The sequence below is a fragment of the Benincasa hispida genome, chromosome 3 (assembly GCF_027475165.1).
Source record: "Benincasa hispida cultivar pf3 chromosome 3, pf3_genome.v1.1, whole genome shotgun sequence".
NCBI lineage: Eukaryota > Viridiplantae > Streptophyta > Magnoliopsida > Cucurbitales > Cucurbitaceae > Benincasa > Benincasa hispida.
Window position 1 is genome coordinate 20216024 of NC_143480.1, and position 26981 is coordinate 20243004.

The window sequence follows — 26981 nt, forward strand, 5'->3', positions numbered from 1 at the left end:
CTATCAAAAAATTTGGACATTTATGAAAATAAATTTTGAAAATGGATCAAATTTATAATAATCCTTAATCGAATTTACCTTCACCTACTAGCTTAAGCTTTTGGGACAATCGATGATTTAAGACCCCCTAAAAGCTACATTAGGTATTGTAAAGGGTTTTGTGTTGGAGTTCAACCAAGCACGGGCAGCTGATCCTAGGATTGAGGTTTCTCACCTTACAGTGGGAGATGAGATTATTTTGTGTCGGTGTATCACCTAATCAATGCTCATTCTCCTCCTTCTCACTTAAGGCCATGTTTATCCTAATGAAAAGTTAATAAATCAATGATAATGTGAAAAGTTGATCCCATTTGATTACTTTTGGTGTTGTTTCCTTGTGATTTGCATCTGTACTGAACATGTGGTCCACTTCCAAATATATAATAAAAAAATACAAATTAATTGACGATGAGAGTGTGCTCAATCCAATTGCATCTGAAAATTACGTCTTATCATTACTGTTAGCGTTACCATTGTTATTATTCCAGAGGAAAAATTATGAATTTTAACATCTTTACTGTTACTGTTACCGTTTGACCCTCAAAGATAACGGTAACGATAACCGTAACAGTAAATATGACAAAAATTTATAATTTTAAGTAAACACGATCAAAAGCAATCTTACGATTCAAGCTCACTATAATTGATCCATCAATAAAATTCTATTATAATTATACTAATTTTCATTACTGTTTGGTGAACATGGCCTAATTTATATTCTCAATTTCTTACTTCAAAATTTTCAAAAATTTGTGTGGTCTATCTTTTTAATCAACAATGTAATGTTTTAACCATTTGAATGTACTAAATTTATAATTTGTCCTAAAGTTTGATCGAACGTTTTTAGACAAATGAATAATAACTCAATGTACACTTCAATTAAAAAAAAAGTTGGAATGTTGATTAAAGTTCTTACTTTATTTTGTATGTGTTCTATTTTTATTGAATTAAGAGAGGTAATGCGATTAGTAGCTTCAAATTCAATTGAACTATGCCTGTTTTAATTTTAAAGTTAATAATTTTATGTAATAAAGTAAAATTTTTTAATAGAATGATTGTTCGAGTAACAATTAATAATTTAATAAGGTTTGTAGCGCTCAACTTTATTATATAAAATTATTGACAAGGTATGTTCGAATAATTAAGGGTAAGGATTCCAAATTTAACCTCTTGATCGAAGTGGAATTCACAATAGTAGTTGAGATTCAATCAAACTCTTAATTGGTAGTATGATTTATATATGAGTTAGATTCATGTTGACAGTAATTCTAATTATTTTTATTGTTTATACATATGTAACCAAACATATTTTGAACAACTTTGATTGGATTTGAAATGCAATTTTTGAATCTACTATCCTTCACACGTGAAGAAATATTGAATATAACACAAATGTCTTTCTTTCATTTTTTTTTTTTTCTCCTAAAAAATACAACAATTCATGAAGGATCAAACTTCGGATTCCTAGAAATTTGAAGATTATGTTAATTAAAAGCTGAACCATAAATGTTTGGTTTTGAAATCAATGGCTACAGACGGTTTATATCCGAAAATTGGAAGTGGTTTTGATTTCCCAAACCGCCCCTAATCTTTAGTGGAATATATATATTTTTAATTTCCCCTAATATTTGGTAGTTGGTATTTGCGGTAAATATCCCAAATCAAATCATACATTAAGTATGATTTCGGATTCTGGTACGGTAGAGCCTAGAGAATTTAGAAACGGGAGAGATCGGAGCATTTCCGTTTGAACAGCGCCGCCTAACCCAGTAACGATAACGAACAATTGTTGGTAACTCAGGCCGCAACCTTTGGAATCCAACACAGCAAACACACGGTGGTCGACTGGTCGGCTGCGACTGCGAGTCATTAAGCCGCGGAAAGCGTTGTTCAGGGTTTGGTGGGAATGGTTAAAACCAAGCACCAAAAGTTCAACTCTAAGCGACACCCACAAGTAATTCCTTCTGTCTCTCGTTTTCTCAACTCTACGCCTTCCATCATTTTCTTGTTTCTGTTCTATTCCTAATGCAAGCTTACACGGATTCGGTAATTAGCGTCCAAATATATGCTTATGCTGCCTCATCCCAAGTTCTCATTGGGGTTCAATTTACCCCAATTTTCTGAACTAGCTTCATCATTATTTAATTTTACAAATTTCCAGTTTTATTATTGTTGATTTTGTCTTTCTTTCTTTCTTTCTTTTTTTTTTTTTTAAGCATAGTGGTGACATGGTCAATAAAACCTCCACCTATCTCCAAATTGAAATTGGTATGGTATTGTTCACTTGGAGCTATATACTTATGATCACTTCCTTCCCTAGCGGATTTTGTTTACACTCTAGCAGTATTTTCCTAGAACAAAATACCACTCTTGAGTCTCTCCTCATCTGGCCACTCCTAATCACTTACGAGATTTTCCTCTTATGAAAGCCTAGAGTAAAGCCATGTAGAACACGACCACAGATCATATTGTAGAATGTTCTTGAGGCTGACTAGTTCTTGCACTCTTTAGGGCCTATTTGGATTGACTCTAGAAAAAAACGTTTTTTAAAAAACTCATTTTTATTTAAACACTTTTGATAAAAACTGATTAAAATATACGTAAAAAGTTATTTTGAGTGATTGCTAAGCACTTTAATTTCTTCCAAAGTAACTTATTTTTTTAAATTAAAAACTTGAAAATGTATTCCAAACACACCTTTAATCTTCTATCCTCAAACAAAGATCTACTCCTCTACCTGATAGAAGAGTTATGCTTGTCACTCAAGCACTTTTGTTCCATCCAGATATTCATCCACAATGTTAGCAATGAGACTTTGTTAATTCTCTTCGGAATCTGTGGATTTTTTTTTGACACACAATTAGGTTTAGATCGTTTGATGCCAATTTATAAGGAGACAATGAACCTTCAACTATTTCCACATTGGTATGATATTGTCTTTCATGGACATAAACCCTCATAACTTTACTTTTGGTTTCACCCAAAATGCCTCATATCAATGTAGATAATTGTCCTCACTTATTTTCACTTCTAAGAAGTTTAAAAATATATTATAGCCTATCATTTGCGTTTAGTGATACTGAAATGTAGTATCAGAGCAGGAACTTTTGAATTCAAATATCCTGCTATATCAATCTAATCTTATTTGATATTAATAGTGAGTTGTTTTAGTTTGCGGGAGTTAAAGAATATACTAAAACCATTAAATATACTCTGATTTATGGGCCAGAGTTTTTAGGGTCAGGGGTAATTTAACAAGGATAAGTGTTGTCAGTTTGTTTAATGGTAGCTTTTAAGTTTAGTCAACATACGTAACAGTTAATAAGTCACTAGCAACCTTCTCTAAAGGTTAACTGTTCACAGCTGCAATGGTAAGAGAAAAATGAAAAATAAGAATTGTTGCCTAGCAAGAAGTCTTGGGTTACTTAAAGGGAAGAATATTTCTTTGCAAGATACTTTTCGAGGTTAAAGGTAACATTAGTTGATGGCTGAAAACTAGGCAAATTCCATTCCTCCGTTCAGATCCAATTTTTGACAAAATAACTAATTAGTAGCTTCACTTCAGTGCACCGAAATGTATATCAATATGTTCACTCTTTACATTATAGTCTCTTCTTCTTCTTCAATATGTTCACTCTCTAATTCCTCGAGTTTGATTTTATGTGCTGGATGGTCATATTTTCTTCTAATACTAGTGTTCTATGAAAACGGTTTTTATTGGCAGAACAAAAGGTCTGGAAAGTCACCTGATATTTCTCAGTTTCGTGCTCAGCTTGACTTATTAAACCTCCAAATTGTTCAAGTGACTGCAGATGGTAATTGTTTTTTCAGGTCAGGAATAATTAGATGAATGCATCTTGTTCTTGTTGAGAATCATATATGACTAGTAACTGCCCGAGGATACAGCTGGGGAGATGTCATATTTTCTTGGTGGTTTCATGTGTACCTCTTCCTTCAATCAATGTATTGTATACATATACTGCACGATGCATATAGCTCTAAACTTATGAGATATTCATTCATTTTGGTTGCAAATGGTTTGCATGCTTATCAATTGACTTGTCTTATGCTCATATTTTCAAGAGATTTTTTATTTGGATTATGTTCTATCTAAAAGTACTCATGTATTAATATCAATAAGATGCAGGGCCCTTGCAGATCAGTTAGATGGCGATCAAGAGGAACATGGAAAGTATCGGAAGATGGTTGTTCAATATATTTTGGTATGTATGAGGAACTAGCTTCTCCTGTGAACTCTGGCATTGTACTTAAACATACTTTCTTATGATGGGTATAAAATGTTCCTAGTAGACATTATTTTTTTAACCTTTTATAGTAACTACAGTACATTAGTATTCCTTATGCACTGTTCATTACAATATCTGACTAGATTAGAAAAATTGCTGAATCTTTTATTTGGTCTGCAATCCATAATTTTGTTATTAATACCTTGCAAAATTTCTGTGGATTAGTTCTGTCTGCAGTTGATTCTATGTTGTCATCCAATTATGCTGCAATTTGGCTCAAGTCACTTGGATTCATATAAATTCACACTTTGTTTCATTGGAATTGTCTCCTCTCTGTCTTCCCCCTGCTTCCTACGAATCTTTTTCGTAATATGAATTATAAAATGTCATTAACAGAAGAACCGTGAAATGTTTGAGCCATTTATTGAGGATGATGTCCCATTTGATGAATATTGTGATTCCATGGAAAAGGATGGTACCTGGGCAGGACATCTAGAACTGCAGGCTGCTTCTCTTGTTACTCATTGTAATATATGCATTCACCGGGTGAGAACTCTCTTGAAACTCTTGAATCCATTGTTTCTTTCCTGTACTGTACTTTTCCATGTTATCTTCCAAATTGAATAACCAACACCACGTTCCATTCTTTGAGCAAATATGATGACCAATGTAGTGCTAACTATGTAATACAGAACAAAAGGGTGCTTCCTCTGCTGTAAGCCTGTATTTACTAGAAATTGTTTAATACTTAACAAGACATGTATTTAAGTGTCTATCCTGGAACTCATGACGGCCGATTATTGTATTTAGTATTTATATTGGTGACCCTGTGTATATTTTGTGTATAATTGACTTTAATTATTATTACTATTCAAAGCCGTTCCTCAGCTAAAATTTTGATTTATCGGCTACCAAATAGACATCATGAGTTATATAATATTAGTTGGCCAGAACCGTTGTTTACTGTTTGCTTGTAACTGTATAGATGTCATCACCTCGATGGTACATACGAAATTTTGAGGATCGAGAAGCTCGTATGGTTCACTTGTAAGTGTTGGATGATTGTTATTGTGCCTTTGCCATTAAATTTTCCTATAGTTGATTGAATAGGTCTGAAGAAATTTTGAATATGAATCTAATTAGGTGCAATGTGTTTGGTGCTGTATTTATGTGAATGGTAAGAGATATTCTTAAAATAGATGCTAATAGCTTCTTATTGTAAACTTAAATTACATCGTATTTCGAAACATATGCCTTGAAGTAGCTATTACAAAATACAATTGTAAATTTGTTGTTCTACTGATCAGTTTCTGACAAGATCGAAAATTTACAATCATTCAACTCTTAGGACCAGCTGTTAGCAAAATGAGTTGGAAATGCGAATGATACTTCTTTTTAGATATTAAAATAAGTAAGAAAGAGAAAATTAACATGACTGAAAAAAGTTTTGAAGTGGGTGTTTGTAAGGTTCTAGTTTCTTTTATCTTCACAACATATCCAAACATAAGAACACTGATGTTAACGCTGGTATTTGAAAATATCAATCTGAAATCCTCTTTTTCTGATCATGTTGGTTGCATTTATCATTGATGTTATATGTAACATCATAGTGTGGGGTAGTAGTATGACCTGTCAATATTATCTGTGCTTCTTATGGCAATGTATTTGGGATTCTGGTTGTTAGTGCCTAAAATCTACCAGTATTATGATGATTTGGCTTGCATGATCTATTTGTTGACTTCCAGTTGAAATTTTTGCCCAGATCTTATCATGACGAGGAACATTATAATAGTGTGCGGTCGAAGGAAGACACATGTGCTGGCCCAGCCAGGTTAATCATAATCAAAGTGAGTTTCTCATTCTCTTTTTCTTTTTTCCCCTGTATATATATTTCTTATAGAAGCTATGCTTATTTTAACTGAGATTAAAAGCAATGTATTAGTAGCCTATTTACTTGTTTTTCTTTGGAAGGGTGATACTGTTCCTTCAGCAAGCTCACTTCAAAGAAAAGTTCTCTCTAATTCTCAAAAGAGAGGTGAAAGTGCTACTAGTCCTGGAAATGTTAAATTAGTTATGGCAGGTAGTGGTTGTCAAGATTCTAAAAAAGTTGAAAAGGTGATTACATCATGCTATTTGCTGGTTTCCCATGTCCATCTAATTGATTCTCTTACAACTTATTTACTATTTAGTTACGAGTTGTTGCCCTTTTCATATTTTGGCAGGTTTTGGTCCAAGTTGATGGTGATGTTGATGCTGCAGTAGAGTTTCTGGTGGCAGAACAAGCAGCAAAAGAACACGAAGAGCCAACTGAATCGACTTCGTGTCATATGGATTCTTCTTTTGGTAATGTCGGATCATCAATTTCCTTCCTTTCTAGAATAATTTAAAATTAGTAGACAATATTAAATTTTACTTTGTCAAGATATTCTAACACTTGTGCACTATCTGCATAAAAAGTGGAAGATAGATTTTTTTCCCCTCCTGGAATTTGTGACGAAAAACTTGAAATGCAGATAGCATTAATGCTTCCCTGATAATTTAGCAATGACTCATGGTTTGGAGTTATGCCCTCTTATGCTCTTATTGCCTTGGTTTCAGAAAACTTCAATTTGAGTTTTGTCTATCATATAAATGAAGGTGGATAAGTTTACATCTCATTTTCCTTTCATGTGCCTTCACTCTGCGGGAAGAAAATGCCAGAAAAAAGAATTTTGTTTTTCTGGAGACAACACTTTTGCAATGTTCTTGTCATCATTGGATTCCATAATTTTCCTTCAATATGTATCAAGATTTCTGAAAATCTTCAGGTATTGATGAAACAAAAGATTATGAGCAATTGGAAGAGCAAAGAGAAGAGAAGCATGACAAAGTTGATTCTTCTAGTCACAACACTAAACATTCTAACTGCAGCAGTTTTCAATCCAATGACAAGGTCTTTTTTCTTTGCTAGTTATGATCTCCTCCCACCCTCTTGTTCTTATTACAGTGGCCGTAGCTGCTGATATTTCTCCCCTTCTCTTATCAGAGGATCCCAAGGAATAAAGTCTGCCCATGTGGCTCAAAAAAGAAACATAAAGCTTGCTGTGGATCACTTGCTGCCAGTTCGTCTGGCAAGTATATAGTGTATGATTCTCCACCTGCACACATCAAAAGAGAAGACATGGAATTTGAGTTTTTAAAAGAGTGTATGTGTAATACGAAGCTTTTCTTGTAACAGGAATAAAACTATTGACTCCAAGAAGACTAGAAAGGAAAGGAAAGCGGGCAAGAAAGGTGGACCTGCTAAAGTTGAAGTGTCCTCCGGATCTGATGGATTGCCACATGACTTGGGAGCTCTTTGCATTTGATCTTCATCTGGCCGTATGAAGCCATTTAATTGATTAATGTTGTCTCATTCGTTTCTCAGTAACTTTGTATTGAGAACATTACTTTATTTTGTTTCAGGAGGCATTTTTGCCGCAGCTTAAAGAGAGTTTGGAATCACAGGTCAGTGACATAAAATAGTCTACCTCTTTTTCAACGGTTCCTTTATGTGGTTTTGTGACCGATGTTTACCAGCAAATTTCGCACAGTTGAAGGATCTTTTCTCCTCCCAACTCTTATCACGGTTGTTGTTTTTGATAAAGGATACAACTGTATTTGGAAAATAGGGGGTACAATCAAATAGGATAATGACAAAACATTTCGAAAAGGAAGAAAAAAGACTAGTTACAAAAAAGAACAGTAAAGGTATTACATTTATTATTAAACTTCGTTTAGGAGGATGACATTAATGGATTCGATGCTGTGCTTCATAGACAAGTATAAACCTTGAGTCTAGTTCAACCTGACTCACGACATCAAACTTGTCTCGAAATATTTTCTTATTTCTATCCACTGGTATGGTGTTTTTCATACCATTTTTTTTCTTTGTTCAAACCTCAAGTATTGCAGAAACTAAGAAAAATGAAAATGCTTACTATTCAATTTAGATTTTTTATATCGTGAACTGTAATTCTATTGCTTTTTATGTTTACTTTTTATTCACTTTCCCGTAATTGTGGAGCACTGTGTCTGTCCATATATGGATGACCCCATTTTCTTTGCAGGGCTTCCCTTCATTATGTTTAAAATAGCTGTTTTTACATAATCAAAATTTGCATCATACTGATGTCTTCAAGTTGGGGATATATGATGGTGTAATCTATCACTGATTGGTTGTGGTATTTTCCTTCTACAATGAGCCAGTGGTTACTGGGAAAATGAAGAATGATGGCTTCCCCTTTGTACGTCTATGGAAGGCTGGATGTTTGCTGAAGCCAACTGGACTTGAAGTATAGAAGCAGTAGCTCACAAAAATGAATGTGTGCTGCCAATCCTTGCCAAAGTTCAAATTCACCCACCTCCAGGAATTAATGTTGCAATCGTAACCACAGTACATTTGAAATTATAGTATGGTTAATCTGCCAATCAACCCACGATCAATATCTTCAGTTAATAGTATCGTGAAATGGAACAAGTGAAATTTCGCACCCACTACATACACAAAACATTGATTTCAAGTTTTCCTGTATTCATGGAAGTGGCAGATTTGAGAAAATGCAAAAAATTATTATATCAATCAAGAAAAGATTGATGAGATTTATATGCTTTCACTTGTGTCTTGGACTATTAAGGAAAGCTAGCATTTCGAAATTTATTCCTTGTGCACTTTTGCATTCTGTAGTAGTATGTGTGTAATTATCTGCTGCGTAAACTTTTATGTGGCTCCGTTATTCTTGCATTCAATTGAATTGTATACCGAGCTATGATTCACAGACCGTTTTCTCTCTTGGTTTCTTGGTCACCGAGCCTCCAAGAAAAAGTATTGCCTGCCCTTTACTCTCTCTAGGTTTTTGGGGCTCCTGTGAAGCTTGAATCCCGAAACTACCATGTCCGGGAAGAGTTGAGTCAGTTCAAATTGGCAAGTGTTTGGAACCGAGATTAGCAAGTTCAATCATAAACTGCAGAAGCATCCTTTGGGTTCCATTCCAATGTTTGAGAACAACAGTTGTTTGTTGCATTTTAAGGAGACCTCATTTCTACATCTTGTTTGCACTGTACTCCTTGCTCTTGTAAACATAGCAGCAGCTGGACAGGAGCTCTCTTCTATTGATGTGATTGCATGCATTACCCTTTTTATTTTTATTTTTTTTCATTTTAAGGATTGGTTAATAGTCTCTGAATAATTCTTCACCTCAATATGTAGAATGAATTGAAGATTAGAATGTCCAATTTGAAAGGGTAGGCTTGAAATTCTTATTGCAAGCAATGGAGACAGACTTAAGATCCATGATGTGTGATGAATGAAGCATTAAATTTGTTGTAAAGAATATAGAATATAGTGGCAGCACTTACCATGTACCTTCAGAAAGAAAGAAGGTGATGAATGTTGGTAGGTTTACACACAAAGGAAAAAGATGTCTGTATGTTAATTGACAAAACGTTTGCGTGGTGCAGCAGGGGGCAGGGCACATGGTAACTTGTCCAATGGTCCTTCGAGGGAGCCTTTGTACTAACTGTGCTACTCACAACGACGTCCAATAAATCGTCTCTACTTATCTCTTTCAATGTGCTCATTTTGTATTTTGCTTTCTTAATATTACATTCACAATATAAATGCGTTTCACAATGAATCAACTATGTAAATTGTCTTTTTCTGCGCATCCCAAACTATTTAATAAACTGCAGGACCTTTTTGTTTTTTTTGGTTAAAAAGTTATTTATCTACTAGATTGAATTTGAATATTATTTAAATCCCTGTTTGATAATCATTTCAGTTTTTAGTTATTTTTTTTTTTCTGTTTTTGTTAAAAACAAATATCACATAATTTTTTATTGTTTGATAACAATTTTGTTTTCTTGTTTTTAAATTTTGTTTTTTTTTTCCTTTTCAATTATGAATTTGCCTTTTTAAAGAAACATTTGATTTTATAATCAAAATAAAAAAAAAATTAACAAGTTTTTGGAAACATAAATACATAATCGATAACAAAAATATAGAAACTTGTAGGTGAAATAGTTTATAAATTTAATTTTTAAAAATCAAAAATAAAAATCAAATGATTATCAAATGGGGTCTTACTTTTCAATTTTGTGTTTGGTAGATTCATGAGTTTTAGAAAATATCAAAGTTCAAAGACTAAGTATGCAATTTTGAAAGTTGGGAAAGAAATAACCTAAAAGTTCAGACTGAGGAACAAATTTTGTAATTTTTTAAAAATAATAATAATTAATATTATTATTATTTAAAAAAAAAAAAAAAAAAAAAAAAAAAAAAAAAATCCTCTTTCTGCAAAGGGTCTGAGACGGGAAGTTCCTTGATATTTTTTAGAGAAAATAAATTTAAAAGCTTCTTGTTCCATCGCCACCATAATTTCCATTTCATAATGGTATCTCACAAGTCGCATGATTTCTTTGTCGTCTCTAAAAAGAGAAAGTTGAGAAAAGAAAACTTGCTAAATAAGAGGTGAAGTTAGGAAAAATGAGAAAATAATACGTTAAAAACACTCCATTTTGATCATTAGTTTATTTTCATGTTGATAAGTATTTGACAATCACATAATTAAATAATCTATTTTGATCATATTGTCTTGTTCAAAGCTAAACTTATCTTCATTTTCCCCCCCATTATATCATCAATCACTAGTCTCATAAATTTTGCATCTTTTTCCATAATTGAAAATGATTTGGAGTTCAAAAAACTTCCTACTTTGGAGGAAAAGAGAGGAATCAAACAAATTGGATTAGATCAAACATTGACTGTGAAATTGCCTAATAACCTAAAATGGCAAACAATTAGTATGATGAAAACGCATTTCTTTCCAAATTTATAAACTCGTAATGTACCCTCTCACTCCCACTGCCTTTATTTGCAAAACTTGTTTTATTTATTTCTTTTTTATTAACAAAATTCTGGCGACTTACCATTTGACAACAAACAATTGAGCCTTTAATTTTCTTGTCATCTTCCTTTAAACGTAAGTTTTCTTTTCTTTTTTATCTCTTTTAAAGGAAAAATGAAAATAAATTAGCCTTTCCAGACTTGATTAAGAAACTTGACTGTTCTTTTAACCATGGATTAATTAAGTTTTGTTTGGTAACTTCTTAAAAAAAAAAAAAAAGTACTTAATTTATCTTCGGAAAAAAAATTACTTAGGACCAGTTTAAATTACCCAAAAAAAAAATGTTTTTCCAAATTCATTTTTATTTGTACGATTTTTATAAAGACACTAATGTGTTTAATCACATTTTTACAAAAATTTCTTTTATATGCAAGTTTGTGTGATTTGTTATATACAAAAATTGTTTCTATCAATGTTGAAGTATTATAAAAGTTGACTATAAATAGTATGAAAAAATAATTTCGAATCTTAATTCAAAAACATTTTCACATCCGAATTTTTGTTTTTGCCTTTTTAGCATGCAACTGATGAAATTGGCCAACAAAGTTAGTTAGTAGAGTCGATAGTTAGAAATTATCGATGCAATTAGTTGACGAATTTAGTCACTAGAGTAGTTTGTCATTGGAGGTAATTGTCAAAGTTACTGCGAGAGGTGGTCGTTGGAGTTGTTGCTGGATGTGGCCACCAAAGATTATTGTCATTGGAGTTAGTGGTGCTTATCACCTTATAGGTTGTCGGTGGTGGTCGTCGCCGCAAGTGGCAGGCAGAGGGTGATGGTAGTTAGCAGCAATTATGGTGAAAATGAGGTAAATGGTTAGTGAATATATTTTGGTAATTTTATATATTATACAAATTGGAGATAGATTAACCAATAAACACTCGAAAACATTTTTTCTTCTTAAAAGTTGATTTCAAGTATTTTTCTCAAATCAATATATTTCATAAACTCCTATTTTGTGGTAGTGAGAACATAAAAAAAAGGTCAAAGAATTAAGGAGTCATAGATTTATTCCAGTGTGGTCACCTATCTAGAATTTAATATCTTACGGGTTTCTTTAACACCCAAATGTTGTAAGGTCAAACAGGTTGTTCCATAAGATCAGTCGAAGTGCGTGTAAGCTAGTCCCGATACTCACGGATATAAAATAAAAAAATAAACTCAGATTTTCAAAAATTATTTTTAATTGCCAAACAATTCATCTTCTTTTTAAATGATTCTAACAAAATTGAAAAGTTAAACCAAATATGACCTTAATTTATGAGTGGATTAAAAACTCCATACATATATATGTGCTATATCGAAGCATTTGATATTTTTAATTTTGACAACTTTTTTTCGTACTGGCTTCTCTATTTGAGCCTCTAGGTGGAGAACCACCACTTCGAATTGAACACACATGTATATCGACCAATTTTATGATAACTATCAAATTTAAATTTGGCATCATGTTACAATTGATTGATTAATTTTGTGATCGACCAAACTTGATGTATTGTTTGGTGGAAATTTGACAAGACTGTGTAGTGAATACTTTATCAATGAGTCATTATCAATAGGATACAAAACACCTGCGACCAAACCATCAATTTTATTAGGACTTGCTGTAGATTTAGTAAAATAAGTTTTAAAAATTAGGTCAATAGCCCTTACTTATTACTTTTACAAAAATAGCAAAAAAAAAAAAAAAAAAAAAAACAAGTTCAACCCACTTTATATACTTGATACATTATTGATATACAATTGATACACTACTAGTATATGTCTGATACACTTGATACATTGCCGATACACTATTGATAACAATTTAATATACTATTGATACACGGTTAAAAATGACTAGTTATTTAGGTGTTTAAAAATATTCATAAAAATGATTTTTTTTAAAACATTTTTTTCTCTAGTTTTTCCAAACATATCTAAATTGTCAAAATAAGTATACTAAACTGAGTGCTAGTGAGCTTTAAGTTGAATCTATTGTACATTTATTCTTAAAAATGAAAGAAACATCATTTTTTTATTAAAAAAAAAAAAGGAAAAAAATTACAAATTGGATAAAGAAAATGTAGCAAATACAGAAATTAAAGTGAGTAATAACTCGTATTGCTATTAATATATATATATAAAGTATACAAATTAATGGAAAAAAATACACAATTGATATACTTTAAATGTGGTATATTAGTTGAGTAATATACCAAGAAATGTGAGTATGTTAAGAGGGCAAAATTGGAATATCGAATAAACGCAAATTTGAATTTGAAAATCTATTGTAGGTACAATTTTCTAAAGGCATACCCCTAATTATACATTTTGAATTTACCACTAAATTCCCATTTTATTAACATCCAATTAATATGATATTTTTGTAATTTTAATGATGTCAAGATTATAGGTTAGATGTTGATATCCTTACTCCAATATTGTTGTCCTCAAAAACTCAATGGTACGTAACAAAACCTGAAATTGGAAAACCTTTTGTAATTTTGATTTTGAAGATCTGTAATTTGTGTAATTATTATAAATTACATGGCTTGTTTGACTAAAAAATGCTCATCCTTTACCTCTAACCTTTTTTTCTTACCAAAATTTTTAAAATTGTAATTAGATGACCTAATATTAGTATTACTATGGATCATTGGTGGCGTTTGTTGTTAAGGACCATAATTCTAAAAGAGGAAATAGCTTCATTTATTTTAAGAATTAGGTTCTCCGGGGAGACGCACAAAAGAAAATTAATTGGGAAAAAAAAAAAAAAAACACAGTTATTCAACGGTGTTTCAATTAAATTTTTATTTTTAAAAAACTTTTTTTTTGGCTACTAACTTAAAAATGCAAAAGATACATGATTTTTTTAAAAAAAAAAAGAAAAAATAAAATTAAAAGATAAAAGGAAATGGTTAATGAAATGGAATCTCACTGTTTAGATGCCCAAAAATTAGAGAGGAAAGAAATAGGTGGAGATGTTCATATTTAGACAAGGAAAAAGGTCAATTCAAAATTTCTGACTTGAATGCACAATGAAATCTAGCCAGTTTCCTCATTTGAGGTAAACAATAAACAGCTTTAATCCAATACAACAGATGTACTATCTACCCTTCCTGCACACATTATATATATCACACTCCAAGTATTAAAAAAATAATTAATTAATCAAATCAAATTTAGTTGAGTTGATCTATAATTTAACATGGTATTAGAGTAAAAGAGGGAGAAATTCAAAAGTTTTATGAATTTTTTTTTTAATACCAAGTTAACCTTTATGTATGGGAAAGTAAGACGATGTAGTGGGGAAAAAAAGTAATTGAAAGGGAATTTTTTTTTTTTTTTTTTTTTTTTTGTTATTAGAAAGAAGTAATGAAATTGAAGAGAGAGGCGAAAAATGAAGGAAAGTTTTCTGGTCCCAAGGATGGAAGCAGAACTGAGAAGCAGGTAATAGGAAAGTAAAATTAATTGGAAAGGCAAAAAGGTTGAATAATGAATAGAGAGGGAAAATGTACCTTAACCTAATTAACATAAAGTGTTAGATGAAATGGTTACATAAAAAGTTTAATTGTAGCTTTTTGGGCATTGAAGGATTGTAATTAAAGGAGGAAACAAATTGGTTGGTCCATAGGTGAGAGAGTTGAGTCGTCCCTTTAATTTAAAATCTCAACAAATCCACTCTGCCAAACTTTCCAAAACAGGAAAGTCTTCAGTTGGGAAACTGAAATATTATGGAAATCATATGTAGGGATTGTGTTTTGTGTATAATGGAATAGCCTCCATTCACTCCTCTGGGTCTAAATGCAATAATTCTACCATGTGCATATACCCTACCTACTCTCACTATTACTTCACTTCACATTTATTTTTCTTCAATTTTCACTCCCACATTCAATTCTTTACACATGCAACTTCCCACAACTAACAATATCTATTCATCCATCTATCTATTACAAATTTTGTTCGTATGGTTAATATACCATATTGATTAGAACTCAGAATCATCCTCCTTTTCTTTTCATTTTGGGAACGCCGTTAATATTGTTCATTGAGGCGAACAAAGCTACTCAGTCCATTGCAGCTTTCGTCTCCTCTCAAAACTTTTATTTGATTTGCAAAGATGTAAGTTTGGGAGAATTCAATTATGGCATTGCTTTGTTGTTCTTCTTTTTCCTAAAAACAAGAAAAGTGAGAATGACCCACCATGAAGTTCTTAGTAAAGACAAGATAAGCTATATGCATCAGTGAAGTTAATATGTTGTGTTACCTATATTCTAGCCCTTCCTATCTAATAGGGTCATAAATGTCTTTTTGTTTCTCTATATATTTTCTTTTGTCATCTTGATCTAGTTATTTCAAGAAAAAAGCATCTATAAAAGATGACAACTTTCATTTCCATCTTATTCTGGATTTGTATTAGGGCATCTTTTGATTCATGGGAACCTACTTTCAAATTTAAAGAAGTGTGACCATCCTCCCTTTAGAAATTTTACTTTCTAAAAAGGGAAAATAGCCTTTTTTCTTCCTCCAAGGAGAAATTTGTAATTAAGCATATACTTCAATATAACTAAATAATTTTTTTTTTCTCTTTCATTTGCTTTAATTTGTTTACTTATTATGTCACCTTGATTATTCTCAACATAGGAACAAATTGTGCCAAACTTATTTTTTCTATATCAGAATTTTCTTTTTCCCTTTTCTTTTTTATTTTTTAAAGTCAAGATTACATTCCAAATGTAGAAGCTAGGTTTTGTATGCATATTGTTTTCATCAATACTAAAATACGCGTTAAATCGATACTTATACACCAATTATACATTCAATTAATAATATTACATATGAAATACACATGTTAAATGAATTTTGATGCAAGAATGAATCTAGCTACCTGATCTACATGCTAATTATTGACCTTAAATGCATGTTAAATGAGTGGCAATCCATCAATGCAATACCTAATTTACTATTGAATTGCATGTGAAATAAATGTAGGTATATCAAAATCTTATACATGAAATACACGTTAAATGAATACTAATATACAAATAAATTAAAATGTATACACAATTTACTATTAATAAAATACATATATAATGAATGTTGATACTGCACGTACTTATGTGTAACATACATGTATGATATATTGATAGGAGTTTTTTGGGTAGAATACTCTACCAAGGAGTTGATTAAGTTGATTGATATAAACAATAATCAAGATGGTCTATTTTGTATTTTAAGGACCAAAATAGCTATATATATATATATTATTTGAAAATTGGGACCAAAATAATAATAATTGCTTTTTTAAGAAAGCAAATAAAAAGGTGATGATAATTTTCATTTTGAAAGTTAAGAAACTAAAATGTAATAAATGTACAAGTTAGAAATGAATAGAGAAGTTGAAAAAGACTAGTGGGTGACTTTTGAGATGAGGCATTATAAACATGAGAATGGGAAAGATAGATGAGTTAAAAATGTTCACCATCATCTTCTGTGGTCCTAATTCATATGTATAAAATGACACCCATTGACTTTACCCAAACAAAATTTTAATCAAGTCTAATGTTTTATTGCACAACTTTAGGATTCAGACTTTTCCCCTCTTATTTCAGGCTATGAAAATTTTGTAAATCCTGAAGATTACATTGTATTTGCATCCATTAAAAAATATACCAAATTTATCAATCCTGGTTTTTGTCTATTCAAATCTCCCTCTTTTCTTCCCATGAATGTTACCCCTTTTATAGCATTTCAAAGTTATCTACTTCTCAAACAACAGTATTTTGACCAACATTTTTCTAAACATATGAAAAATAGAACATAAAATATTTAGTAAACAAACTAACTTTTACACAAGAAAAAAAAAAAAAAAAAAAAAAATCACTGTCAAATGGGACCTTGATTATTTAGAGAAGAAAAGGACAGTTTGCATTAAGATGTGAAAGAAAATATCATAGATGGAAACCTAATAATGTGGTCCTCAGTGTGAAATATTGAATGCAATATTTCCTTTTTTGGAGTTAGTGGTGACATATCTTTGCTTATAATGTACACATATAATTCCGTAATTTGAGCTACATTTCATTAATCTTATGAGTTTGGTCAACAATTGGTTATTAATTATAGCCTTTTAGGTTAGCTTCTACACACACACATATAAAAAATAAAAAAATAAATCCTAAACTTTTCCAACTTTCTTTTGGGTAATTACATTGAGTAGCATTTTTAAATATAATAATTGAGTATATAACATCATTTTAAAAAAAAAAATTGCAGATATAGCAAAATCTAAATAATAGACTATATTGTTAATAGACTTCTACCAGTGATATGGTCCATCACTGATAAACCCCTGCTAGCAATATGGTCTATCACTAATATACTTCAAAAGCAAAATCTAAATTTTGCTATATCTACAATTTTTTTGCATTGTGCAAATACTTCGGGCATGATTGCTATATTTATAATTTTCGCTTTCTTTTTTAATTACCTTTGAACTTTAAATTTGTTTTAAAATAACTTTTCAATCAACCTTTTTTGTTATAGTGAAGACTGAAAAATGAAAGATGTAACTCATGGGTGACATGCTTTATTTATGTCCTTGAACTTTAAATTAGGTTTCAATTATGCCTTTTATTGTTTCAAAATTTTCCATCTTGACCCTTAACCTTTGGAATTGTTTAAAAAAAATAAATAAATAAAACCATACATTAGCTTCCTCTTTAAAATGAAGGCAAAAATATAGTGTAACAATTAGTTGAAAAAGAAAGGTTATATTATTTCCGTGTATTTTAGCAAGAGTTGTGAGAAAAATTAAGGAGGTGTTTGAGGTAAGAAGTTGAATTGTAAAGAATAAGGAGTTGTAAAGTCTAGGAAGTTGTGGACTTTTGAGGTCCATAATGTAAGAAGTCAATAAGATATAAAATTGATGTATTTTAGTAATGGCAGGGAGCATAGTTTACAAACTCCTACTTCTTAACTCCTTAGATCAAAGACCACATTCGAGGATAAAAATCTCAATAAGAAAAGGAAACGCATAATTTTAGAAGGATAAACAAGTTTTGTTAACATATTGGGAGAAGCCACGTATTATGAGAAAAGTCGACAATTTATTCTTCCTCATATGTAAGAAATATATCGAGAAACAATGATCTCTAGCTTGGATTGTCTTTATTTCTTTGTCTGTATCTCTTCTTGATATATGCCCTAACATTAATTTTCCTTAATTTGATTAGAGATAGAGTAGAGATCCCAAATTTCGTCTATCCTTCATGGTTATTTACCCCATAATTCTTTTGATCATGAGAGGAGGAAAATAATATCTCAATTAACATAATTTCCAACTTCATTCTCTTCGGCCTCCAAATTGCGTAGCATCTAGAAAATGACTAATGTTCTTTATTACTCGCCATGGGTCATATTTTCAGCTTTGTTTTAAATGAAAAGTTAATAAAATAAGTTCGATAGTTAATGATAAATAAGATCTAATTGTTTGAAACATAAACTAAAGTTGAATGACAATTAAAATCGAGTTGCCACATTTACCATATGTGTCAGCATCTTACAAGTCATCGCTACACCACTTTTGGATCTTTATTTCAGTGGAAGAGTTGATGAAAGGGGTAATTTTGAAACAAGTTTAAAGTTGAAAAGTAAAATAGAATATTTTAAAAGTTGAAAGTATCATAAAGTTTAGAGGCATGTTTCCATAATCTTATTGAAGGATTAATTATATAAGGGTTGAGTAGAAAGATAGAGAGAGAGAAATATTGAAGGGATGTATATGATTTATATAGAAAATGAATGAAATGAAAGATAGTTATATGAGAAGCATTCCCTTTCCTTAGACAAGATATATCCTTTACACAAAGTGGGTGGAGAACCCACCTAGATTACCTACATACCTTACCCTACAACCCCTTCAATCTTATACAAAAATACCTCTTTTTTTTTCTTTTCATTTTCGTGGTCCTAAGCCTAACTCCTAACCCCCTTTTCCCTTCACTTTAAGATGCCCCCTTCTCTCATTCATTTATACTTGTTTGTTAGGTTTTCATGTCCAAACATACTTTCTCTCTCTCTCTTTAGAAAATATATATATATATATATCTTTTCATTCTTAAAATCAACACTATCTGGAAATTTTAATAATCTGTCTTTTCATTTGTGACTATGTTTTTTTTTTTTTTTTGGGGGGGGGGGGGGGGTTTATTGTCATATATACCTAATACCACCAAAAATATATATAGAACAAATGTTAAATCAAATGTATGTAATTTGTTTCATAATAATAATAATAGGTAAGCGATTATTTTGATAGGTTATTAGGTAAGATAGTAATTGGAATGAGTTGTTTATATTTAATTGCGGAAAAATGAATGAAAATGAAATAGGTAAGAGTGAGTAAATTAGACGAGGAAGAAGGTTAAAAGAGAAAGAGGAAGAGGGAAATGATAAGAAGAAGAAAGGAAAGAAAAAGAAAAGAAAAGTGTAGAGGGTCAGAGAAAGGGACTGGGCGAAGGGGAAAGAAGAAAAAGGAAAAGCAGAGTGTAATTAGAGTGGAGAAGATGAAAGGGCCATGAAATGCCATAAATGGAAATACACAGTCTCTATTTATGAAACCCCTTCCTCTCACAAACGGAAACCATTTTCTCCCCCTTTAACTTTTCTCTCTATCAAACCCAATCAATGAAAACGATCTAACACACTCCACTCAATGCTCCCTTCCCTCCCTTCTTTTTTTACGCTACTTCACTAATCCACTATTCCTCACTTCTCTTTTATTAATTATATCATACATTTCAGGAAAACCCCTCCTCTTCTTCTATTTTATCATTTTCAAACAATAATATATATTTTCTATTTTCCCAACTCCCAACAAAACAGACTCATCATCTTTTTCTTTTCTTTTCTTTTTTTTAAAAAAAATAAAATAATAATAAAACTTTGAAGTTTTTCCCCAATGGGGAATGTGTTTCTCTTTCAGATATATATGTAGCATTTGGTAATCTGTCCTGTGCTGTGTTCTCTCTTCGCTGTGGGTGTGGGACAATAATTTTCAACGGTAAAAGGTAAGCTAATTATTCATAGGGTCATAGGTAGAGTGAGATTTTTTAATCTGTGTCCATCTGAGCTTTTTGCAGTGTTCTGTAGATTCGATGCAAAACCATTCTTCCCCAATCAAAATTAAATAAAATCAATTTTTTAAAAAAAAAAAAAAAAAAAAAAAGTGTTCAGTTTGTTCCCTTTGCATTTGATAAAATGAGAAGGAATGAGTAAGTGTGTTGTAAACCAAGGCCTTGAATGAAAGACATTCGTGGAATATGGTAATGGTATACTCACTGGACCAGTCCCTTCTTCCGTTTTTAACTTCTCTCTCCCTCTCTCCCAAATTATTTCATACCCAATTCAAACACACTAAAACTAGATATCATATCTATTACTCATCAATTAATTGGCATTATTAAGTATTAACCGATCACTTCTCTCCCAACCCCCAACCTCTTCCTCTTTCTTCTTTCGTCAACCAACTCCACATTAACTCAGCTCCTCATTTCTATTTAATTATATCTTTCGCTTCTTTAATAAAATTAAATAAATAACACATAATCATATCTCAAATCCATTGGTTGACTACATAAATTATTCATTTCTTTTTTTTAATTAATCCCCACAAATTGCTGGATGTGGTGTTCACCTTTCCACACTTGATTACAGAAACGGATTAAAATAATGAGTGATGACGGAGTGAGTGACGAAATTGTAACCAAATATTATATCAATTTCTACCAAACTTTACAAATAATATTAATTTATATATATCCCAAACAGGGGTTTTGGTTTGAATAATCCCACTGTCATCGAAATAATCAAATCCTAATTGGAACTTGGGGGGGGGGGGAAAAACAAACAAATAAAATAAAATGATTAAACAAATTGACAATGTTTGTTAGTTTCCTCGTATGCTCTCAAGTTCTCGGTTTGCTTTTGCTTCACATGCAAGTTCTGTACAAACCCTTCCCACTCTGTGATTTAACTGAGAGGGAAGTGTGAGTAAAGCTGATTAAATATTATTAAAACTCTCCGAATCCCATCCCTTGAAAGTTAAACCATTTTCTGTTACCCAATGGGGGAAACGGTTGCAAAAAGAAATTGAATCCTTTTTCCCGAGATCATAAACCCAAGTTATTTTAAATACAAGGAGATTATGCGAATTAAAATTTTGATTATGTGTGTTTTAATTAGTGATGGTAAACGCAAGAAAACAGAGGACGGGGGGTGGGGGGGTTTGGGGTAAGGATGAAAGGAACCAATCGTCATAATAGCACTGTCTGACTGCTTTTGGCTGAGGGAGAGAAGAGAATTGATTCAAAGGACACTATGATGCTGACTATTCATTGCCATTCAGTGACATTTCCAAGACACTCTCTAAAACACACAATTATTATTACTATTTGTTTATTTTTTAAAAAAGAAATTCATAGTTATATTAAAACCCACTTATTTTCTGTCTCATCTCATTGCTACAAAAACTAACCCCAAATGTGAGCTCTTTATATTTTATTATACTTGGTTATATATTCTATTTGAGACAACACAAAGGGAATCTCTCCCAATAAAAAGAAAATGACAATCGTTGGAAAATGATCATTCAATTTGATGAGCTACAAAGTGTAGACAACACTACCACCCTCTTGCCGCTTTTTTCTAACAAATATTTATTTGTATTACTCAAAAAGAGAGTTCAAATATAGGGTAAATATAGAGCGCGTAGGTAGACAAAACAAAGCAAATGTCTAAGGAATTGGGAATTGCTGCTAATGCACACAATGAATCCTCGGTCAGAATTTAAAAAATATTATATAAAAAAAAAAAAAAAAAATAGCTTTTTCTCCATCCATTACCTTCAATTTTTACTAACTTTTTTTCTTTTTGGGGGGACTTCATTTTTCCTTTCTTTCTAAATTCTCATCGGGAAATGGAGAGAGAGAAAAACAAAAGTAACAAAATTAAGCTTTCATGATTTTTTTTTTTTTTCTCTCTTTTTGGGAGGGGAGAAGTTTGTTGATGGGGAAATAGGAGGAAAAATTATGTTTAGATGTCAAGATGGTCTCATGAGACAATGAAAGCCATTGTCTAATCAAGTTCGGAAACATTGTGAGAAGGGGAAGGACGGTGTTCACTTTCTGAAAATGGCAGAAATCGATTCCAATGTCGAAGAGAACATTATGTCTCGCAATCTGGAAATATCTGCAGAGTGATGAGAATGGGTGGAGGAGAGAAAGGAGAACCACAGTCTTCTCCTAAAATCCCTCATTAGGGGAGTCTACCACTTTCTTTCGTAACAGAGCCAAGAATAACGGCTGGCATAGTTGTCTGCAGCCAATTTTTGGAAGGTCTAATCTGGGGTGCGAATCCTGATGATGCTGCAGCAGTTGTAAGAACTTGAGATGGCCCCGATTGAAGTTGATCATTTAAAGATAGTGATAGATCATTTCCTACTATTCGGCCTCCATTACTGCTGCTTGAAAACTGAATCTTCAAAAAACAACGAACCAAAATTAGAACATCAAGCATTAGCATTAGCATTAGCGTTGTACACAATTATTTAGATAAGCCATACTTGATAGTTGAAGGTTGGATTGTGATTGTGATTGTGATTGTGAAGCAATATCTGGGAGTGGGGCTGATCTGCCGCACCACCAACCGTCTGCGGGCGGCTGAATTGAGCTTGACCGTGTCTTTGCATTTCAAATGAAGCTGGAGATTGAATGTGCGTTTGACTCAGCAGCTGCATGGTTTCACTCTCCAGGTATCTATTTCTTCTCTCTACATAATTGTTGTAGTTTTTGTTTCCACTTCCTCCATTTTCCAAATTTAGCTTTAACATAATACACATCCCATAAATTTCATTAAATCGGGAAAAAAAATGACGACCCATAAAGTTTAATTAATATGGAAATTTGAAAAGAACCTGAAGAGGTCTAAATCCTTGACTACGTTGCCAATCAGAATGGTGTGGAGCTATGGAACCATTTGGGCTGTCGTTTTGTTTTGAGCTTGAATTTCCTAAACTCAAATCAAGACTATGATCCGCCAAATTGCTACTTGAATCTGTATATTTATATAAATATATATATATTATGAAATCAAACAAAAAAAAAACAAAAAACAAAAATCATTTACAACAAGTTAAAAACATTAATCTGTCTGTGATTGTGTGTTGTGTTGTTTTTTTTTTTTTTTTTTTTTTTACCAGTCGTCGGATTGAGTTCATTCTCGTAGATGCTGGGATCGAAATTGGTGACAGCTTCTTTGCCATTACATTTGATTGCAGCTTTATCATAAGCCCTATCGTTATCATCATCATGTGCACCGGATTTAATTGTTTATTTAACCAAATTAATAATTAGCTGTCCAGAGAGATGAACAAAAAGAAAAAAAGAAAAGAGAAACAGACCTTGCGGCTTCAATCTCCGTATCGAACAAACCCAAATAGACATACCTGTTATAAAATTGGAGATTGGGTAATTGACTGGGTAAAAGAAAAGAAGGAATGGAAATTAAGAAGGAGGGGAAAATAATTACTTTTTGCCAAGAAATTGGCCCATTCGAGCCTCCCATCTTCCACACTTGTGAAGTGTTACACCTCTATACTTGGAGCTTCCTCTGGGGAACCCAGTGCTTTGTCGGCGAAGTACATGCACAAATTCCTCCTTCGTTAAATTTCCCATCTGTTCATCATCCACCATAATAATTAATATTTCTACAATTTCAAAACCAACTCTGTATAATTGATAATTAAGAAGAATTTCCGAGACCGATAATTCAATAAACCTGCTTTAAATCGTCCTCGTAATCTTCGATGCTGAAGTTTATGTCCGCTTCCACTCCTCGGAATTTAATGGCCGCTCTATCGTAAGCACTGAACAAACAACAACAAAATTAAAATAAAAATTCCCATTTCAATTTCGAATTCTGTTTGAGCTTGAGAGAGAGAGAGAGAGCAGAAACGGAAACCGGGAGTGCTCACCGAGCAGCTGCATGTGCCGTATCGAATCCACCTGTAACCAATTCATTTGATGCGGTGGAGGAGAAAAAAAAAAAAACCAATCCCACCTCTCTTTGTTAGAAGACACGAAATGAATTGACAAAAAAAAAAAAAAAAGGTAACCAATAGCAAACCAAACATACCGAGATAGACTTGCTTTCCACAGTCCCTGCAAAGAGCAAGAACCAAAGAAAAAAATTAAAACCAAAACCAAATCAATTAAATTGAATTCAGTTGCTTGCACAATTCCAAAAGCAGAAGTGGGTTTTGGGAAACAGAAATTGCAGTAGAGAGAGAGAGAGGGAGTATAAATATATATGTTTTTTTTAAAAAAAAAAAAAAGAAAAAGAAAAAAGAAGAAGAGTAAAGGGAGGGGGGCGGACCAAATATGAGACTCCCAACGGCCGGTTCTCCGGTAGAAAGTGACGCCGCGGTACTGGGAGCTACGGGACCTTGGGCCGCGGCGGCTCTTCTTAATGGGGTGAGAGAGGTCGGTGGGAATAATAGAATTATTAGGAGGGGCAAGAGGATCGGGATGACCAAATTTGACTCCAACCCAGTGAGCCCGAGGGAAGGCGGCAGAAGTATTATTAGTAGTCGGAGGATGAAGGGGAGGTTGGATTTCTTCAGTTTCTTCCATTGGGAAAAACTGGCGAGTGACCATGGGCGTGGGCGTGGGTTCCTCCTCATCGGATCCTTCCACTTCCATTTCCTCCTCCTCCATAACCACAGCCGAAGAACTTGAATTTGAAACCGATCCCACTCTTTTCCCTTTCTCCTCTTCTCCTTCTCCTTCAATCGATGTCTTAGCGGAGGAACATTCATCCTCTTCCCTCACATCAGGCCAATCGTTCAGATCCCACATTTCTTCTTCTTCTTCTTCTTCTTCTTCTTCTTCTTCTTCTTCTTTTGCGCTTTTTCCAAGGCTGAGTTTTTAGTCTCTCTCTTTTTTGTGGGCTTTTAATCACCCGAAAGCCTCACACCCCATCCATCCTTAATACCCTTCTTTGTTTCTTTGTTTCTTTTTTTTTTAATTTTCTTTTGCCAAATGAAATTTATAGAAAGGAAGGAAAATGGGAGGAGAGGGAGATGGGGAATTGTGTTTGTGTAAACCTAAACCAAATGTATTTATTTGTGTGTTATGTTACCTTTGCTTTGCATCTACCAGCTTGGTTTCTTTTTTCTTATTGGAAAAACATCTATCAGCTACAACTACAATTATAATTACAATTACAATTGCCATTTGAGAGAGTGAAGGAGAAATTTAATTTAAAAAGAAAAAAAAAAAAGAACCATCTCTTTCTTACACAACTTTCCCACGTTAGCCAAATCGAAAAAGCTCTCTCTCTCCTACTCCATTTGTGTTACCCAATAATGGAAATAGACAGCGGAAGGACTAAGAAAGATAGCTAATTACTCAATTTCCTAAAATATCTAATTAATCATTCATCATTCACCTCTAACTCACTTCCTATTACGCTCTTCCTTTTTTTTATTTTTTAAAAAAAACATATACCATTTCCCTATTTTTCTATTCTTTTCTATTCTTTATATATATATATATATATATATATATATATATATTATATCTCTTTTCTCCCCCTTTTCATTTTTACCTTAACCCTGATGCTTTTTTTTTTTTTTAATAGTAATAATAAACCAAAAGTTTTAGTAAATCTATAAATTTGTCTAATAAATCTTGATAAAAATTAAAAGTTTATTGTTTGGCTATATATACAATTTAATTTTATATCTACTAAATTTATTGATTTTAAAAAATGTTAAATAACCAATTACATACAAAATTGAAATTTTTCTAACTATTCTCAAGGATTTGTTGCAATCACATTGGAAAGTTCCGGACTAAATTTGTTATTTAATATTTATATCTTTTTTATCAAAGTAACTATAAATATATTTAATTTTTTAGCCAACTTCAACATAGTCCAATTAATTTAATTAAACATATATCATCAATTAAATGTCAAATGTTTTAATCCATCACTCTCATCTATGAACTTGAGGGGAAAAAAGTATATTTAGTCAAGTCTAACAGTAGCATTTTAAAAAATTAACTCGTGATTAACTTCATAACAGTAACAAGTTTTCTTTTTATTTTTTTGTTTCCTAATCGTTGATTACATGGATACCAATAGTGTATAATCTTGAGACAGTAACATATGGAGTAATGGATAAATATTATTTGATCCTTTGACACTAAGAATGGGTATCTATTTTACACATATACTATGTTATTTATAATACTCCTTTTTAGATACCTAATATATATATATATATATGAAATATATCTCATTAAAACTTTAGTAAGAAAAAAATCCAATGGAAAAAAATTCTAATGAAAAAAAAATTACATATTTCATATAATTTATACTTCTAAAAATCCTAATGAATACTCATTTTCATACATAATATCAAGAGCAACATTAAACATAAAAATATTGTTAATAACTATATTAGTTCGGTTCCATTTTTTCCCTATCATGATATAGTTTATTGAAATCTTATTATTATCTTTAGATATTTTACCTTCTTCACTAATTCAACTATCAGTCATGTCCAAAGTTTCTTCATGGATATTTACATCTTCAATCAATTTTTTTTTTTTTTTTACTATTTACTATTTTTCGTTTTTGATGATTTTTATCTTTGGAACTTGTGCTCTACCACACTTCTGACGTGTTATAAATTCATTAGTGACAACTTACTATACTGTGAAA

At 31.9% G+C, this 26981-nt stretch overlaps 2 protein-coding genes across 34 annotated transcripts; one reads left to right on the plus strand and one right to left on the minus strand.

Annotated features, from left to right (window-relative positions):
• Positions 1-1520: 1520 nt before the first annotated feature.
• LOC120074101 (SEC-C motif-containing protein / OTU-like cysteine protease family protein) lies at positions 1521-8920 on the plus strand. 32 transcript variants are annotated; one of them, XM_090312415.1, is made up of 13 exons: positions 1521-1993; positions 3764-3870; positions 4187-4262; positions 4683-4832; positions 5272-5333; positions 6049-6133; positions 6258-6401; positions 6509-6629; positions 7094-7218; positions 7312-7409; positions 7504-7646; positions 7731-7772; positions 8375-8920. In XM_090312415.1, exons 1-11 carry the CDS (start codon positions 1946-1948, stop codon positions 7631-7633), a joined length of 1146 nt encoding a protein of 381 aa, XP_090168541.1. In that variant the 5' UTR covers positions 1521-1945; the 3' UTR covers positions 7634-7646; positions 7731-7772; positions 8375-8920. The 32 variants fall into 32 exon arrangements, with proteins under 32 accessions (XP_090168541.1, XP_090168540.1, XP_038883031.1 ...); XM_090312414.1 differs by having other exon boundaries at positions 1664-1993; positions 8514-8920; XM_039027103.2 differs by having other exon boundaries at positions 1664-1993; positions 7312-7396.
• Positions 8921-22029: 13109 nt separating this feature from the next.
• LOC120073850 (uncharacterized) lies at positions 22030-25654 on the minus strand. Of its 2 annotated transcripts, none has more exons than XM_039026732.2 (10): positions 24627-25654; positions 24387-24412; positions 24226-24256; positions 24030-24117; positions 23781-23926; positions 23653-23697; positions 23449-23543; positions 23167-23306; positions 22816-23073; positions 22030-22730 (listed from the first exon to the last, which is right to left on the minus strand). In XM_039026732.2, exons 1-10 carry the CDS (start codon positions 25106-25108, stop codon positions 22509-22511), a joined length of 1533 nt encoding a protein of 510 aa, XP_038882660.1. In that variant the 5' UTR covers positions 25109-25654; the 3' UTR covers positions 22030-22508. The 2 variants fall into 2 exon arrangements, with proteins under 2 accessions (XP_038882660.1, XP_038882661.1); XM_039026733.2 differs by having other exon boundaries at positions 22030-22724; positions 24627-25641.
• Between the last annotated feature and the right edge of the window lie 1327 nt (positions 25655-26981).

Coding starts and splice junctions, on each gene's coding strand:
- LOC120073850 (XM_039026732.2), bottom strand. CDS start 25,108: ATGTGGGATCTGAACGATTGGCCTGATGTGAGGGAAGAGGATGAATGT. Junction 24,118..24,225: donor ACGGCACATGCAGCTGCTCG/GTGAGCACTCCC, acceptor TTGTTTGTTCAG/TGCTTACGATAGAGCGGCCA. Junction 23,307..23,448: donor TGAACTCAATCCGACGACTG/GTAAAAAAAAAA, acceptor ATAAATATACAG/ATTCAAGTAGCAATTTGGCG.
- LOC120074101 (XM_039027102.2), top strand. CDS start 1,946: ATGGTTAAAACCAAGCACCAAAAGTTCAACTCTAAGCGACACCCACAA. Junction 1,994..3,763: donor ACTCTAAGCGACACCCACAA/GTAATTCCTTCT, acceptor TTTTATTGGCAG/AACAAAAGGTCTGGAAAGTC. Junction 7,397..7,503: donor ACTTGCTGCCAGTTCGTCTG/GCAAGTATATAG, acceptor TTCTTGTAACAG/GAATAAAACTATTGACTCCA.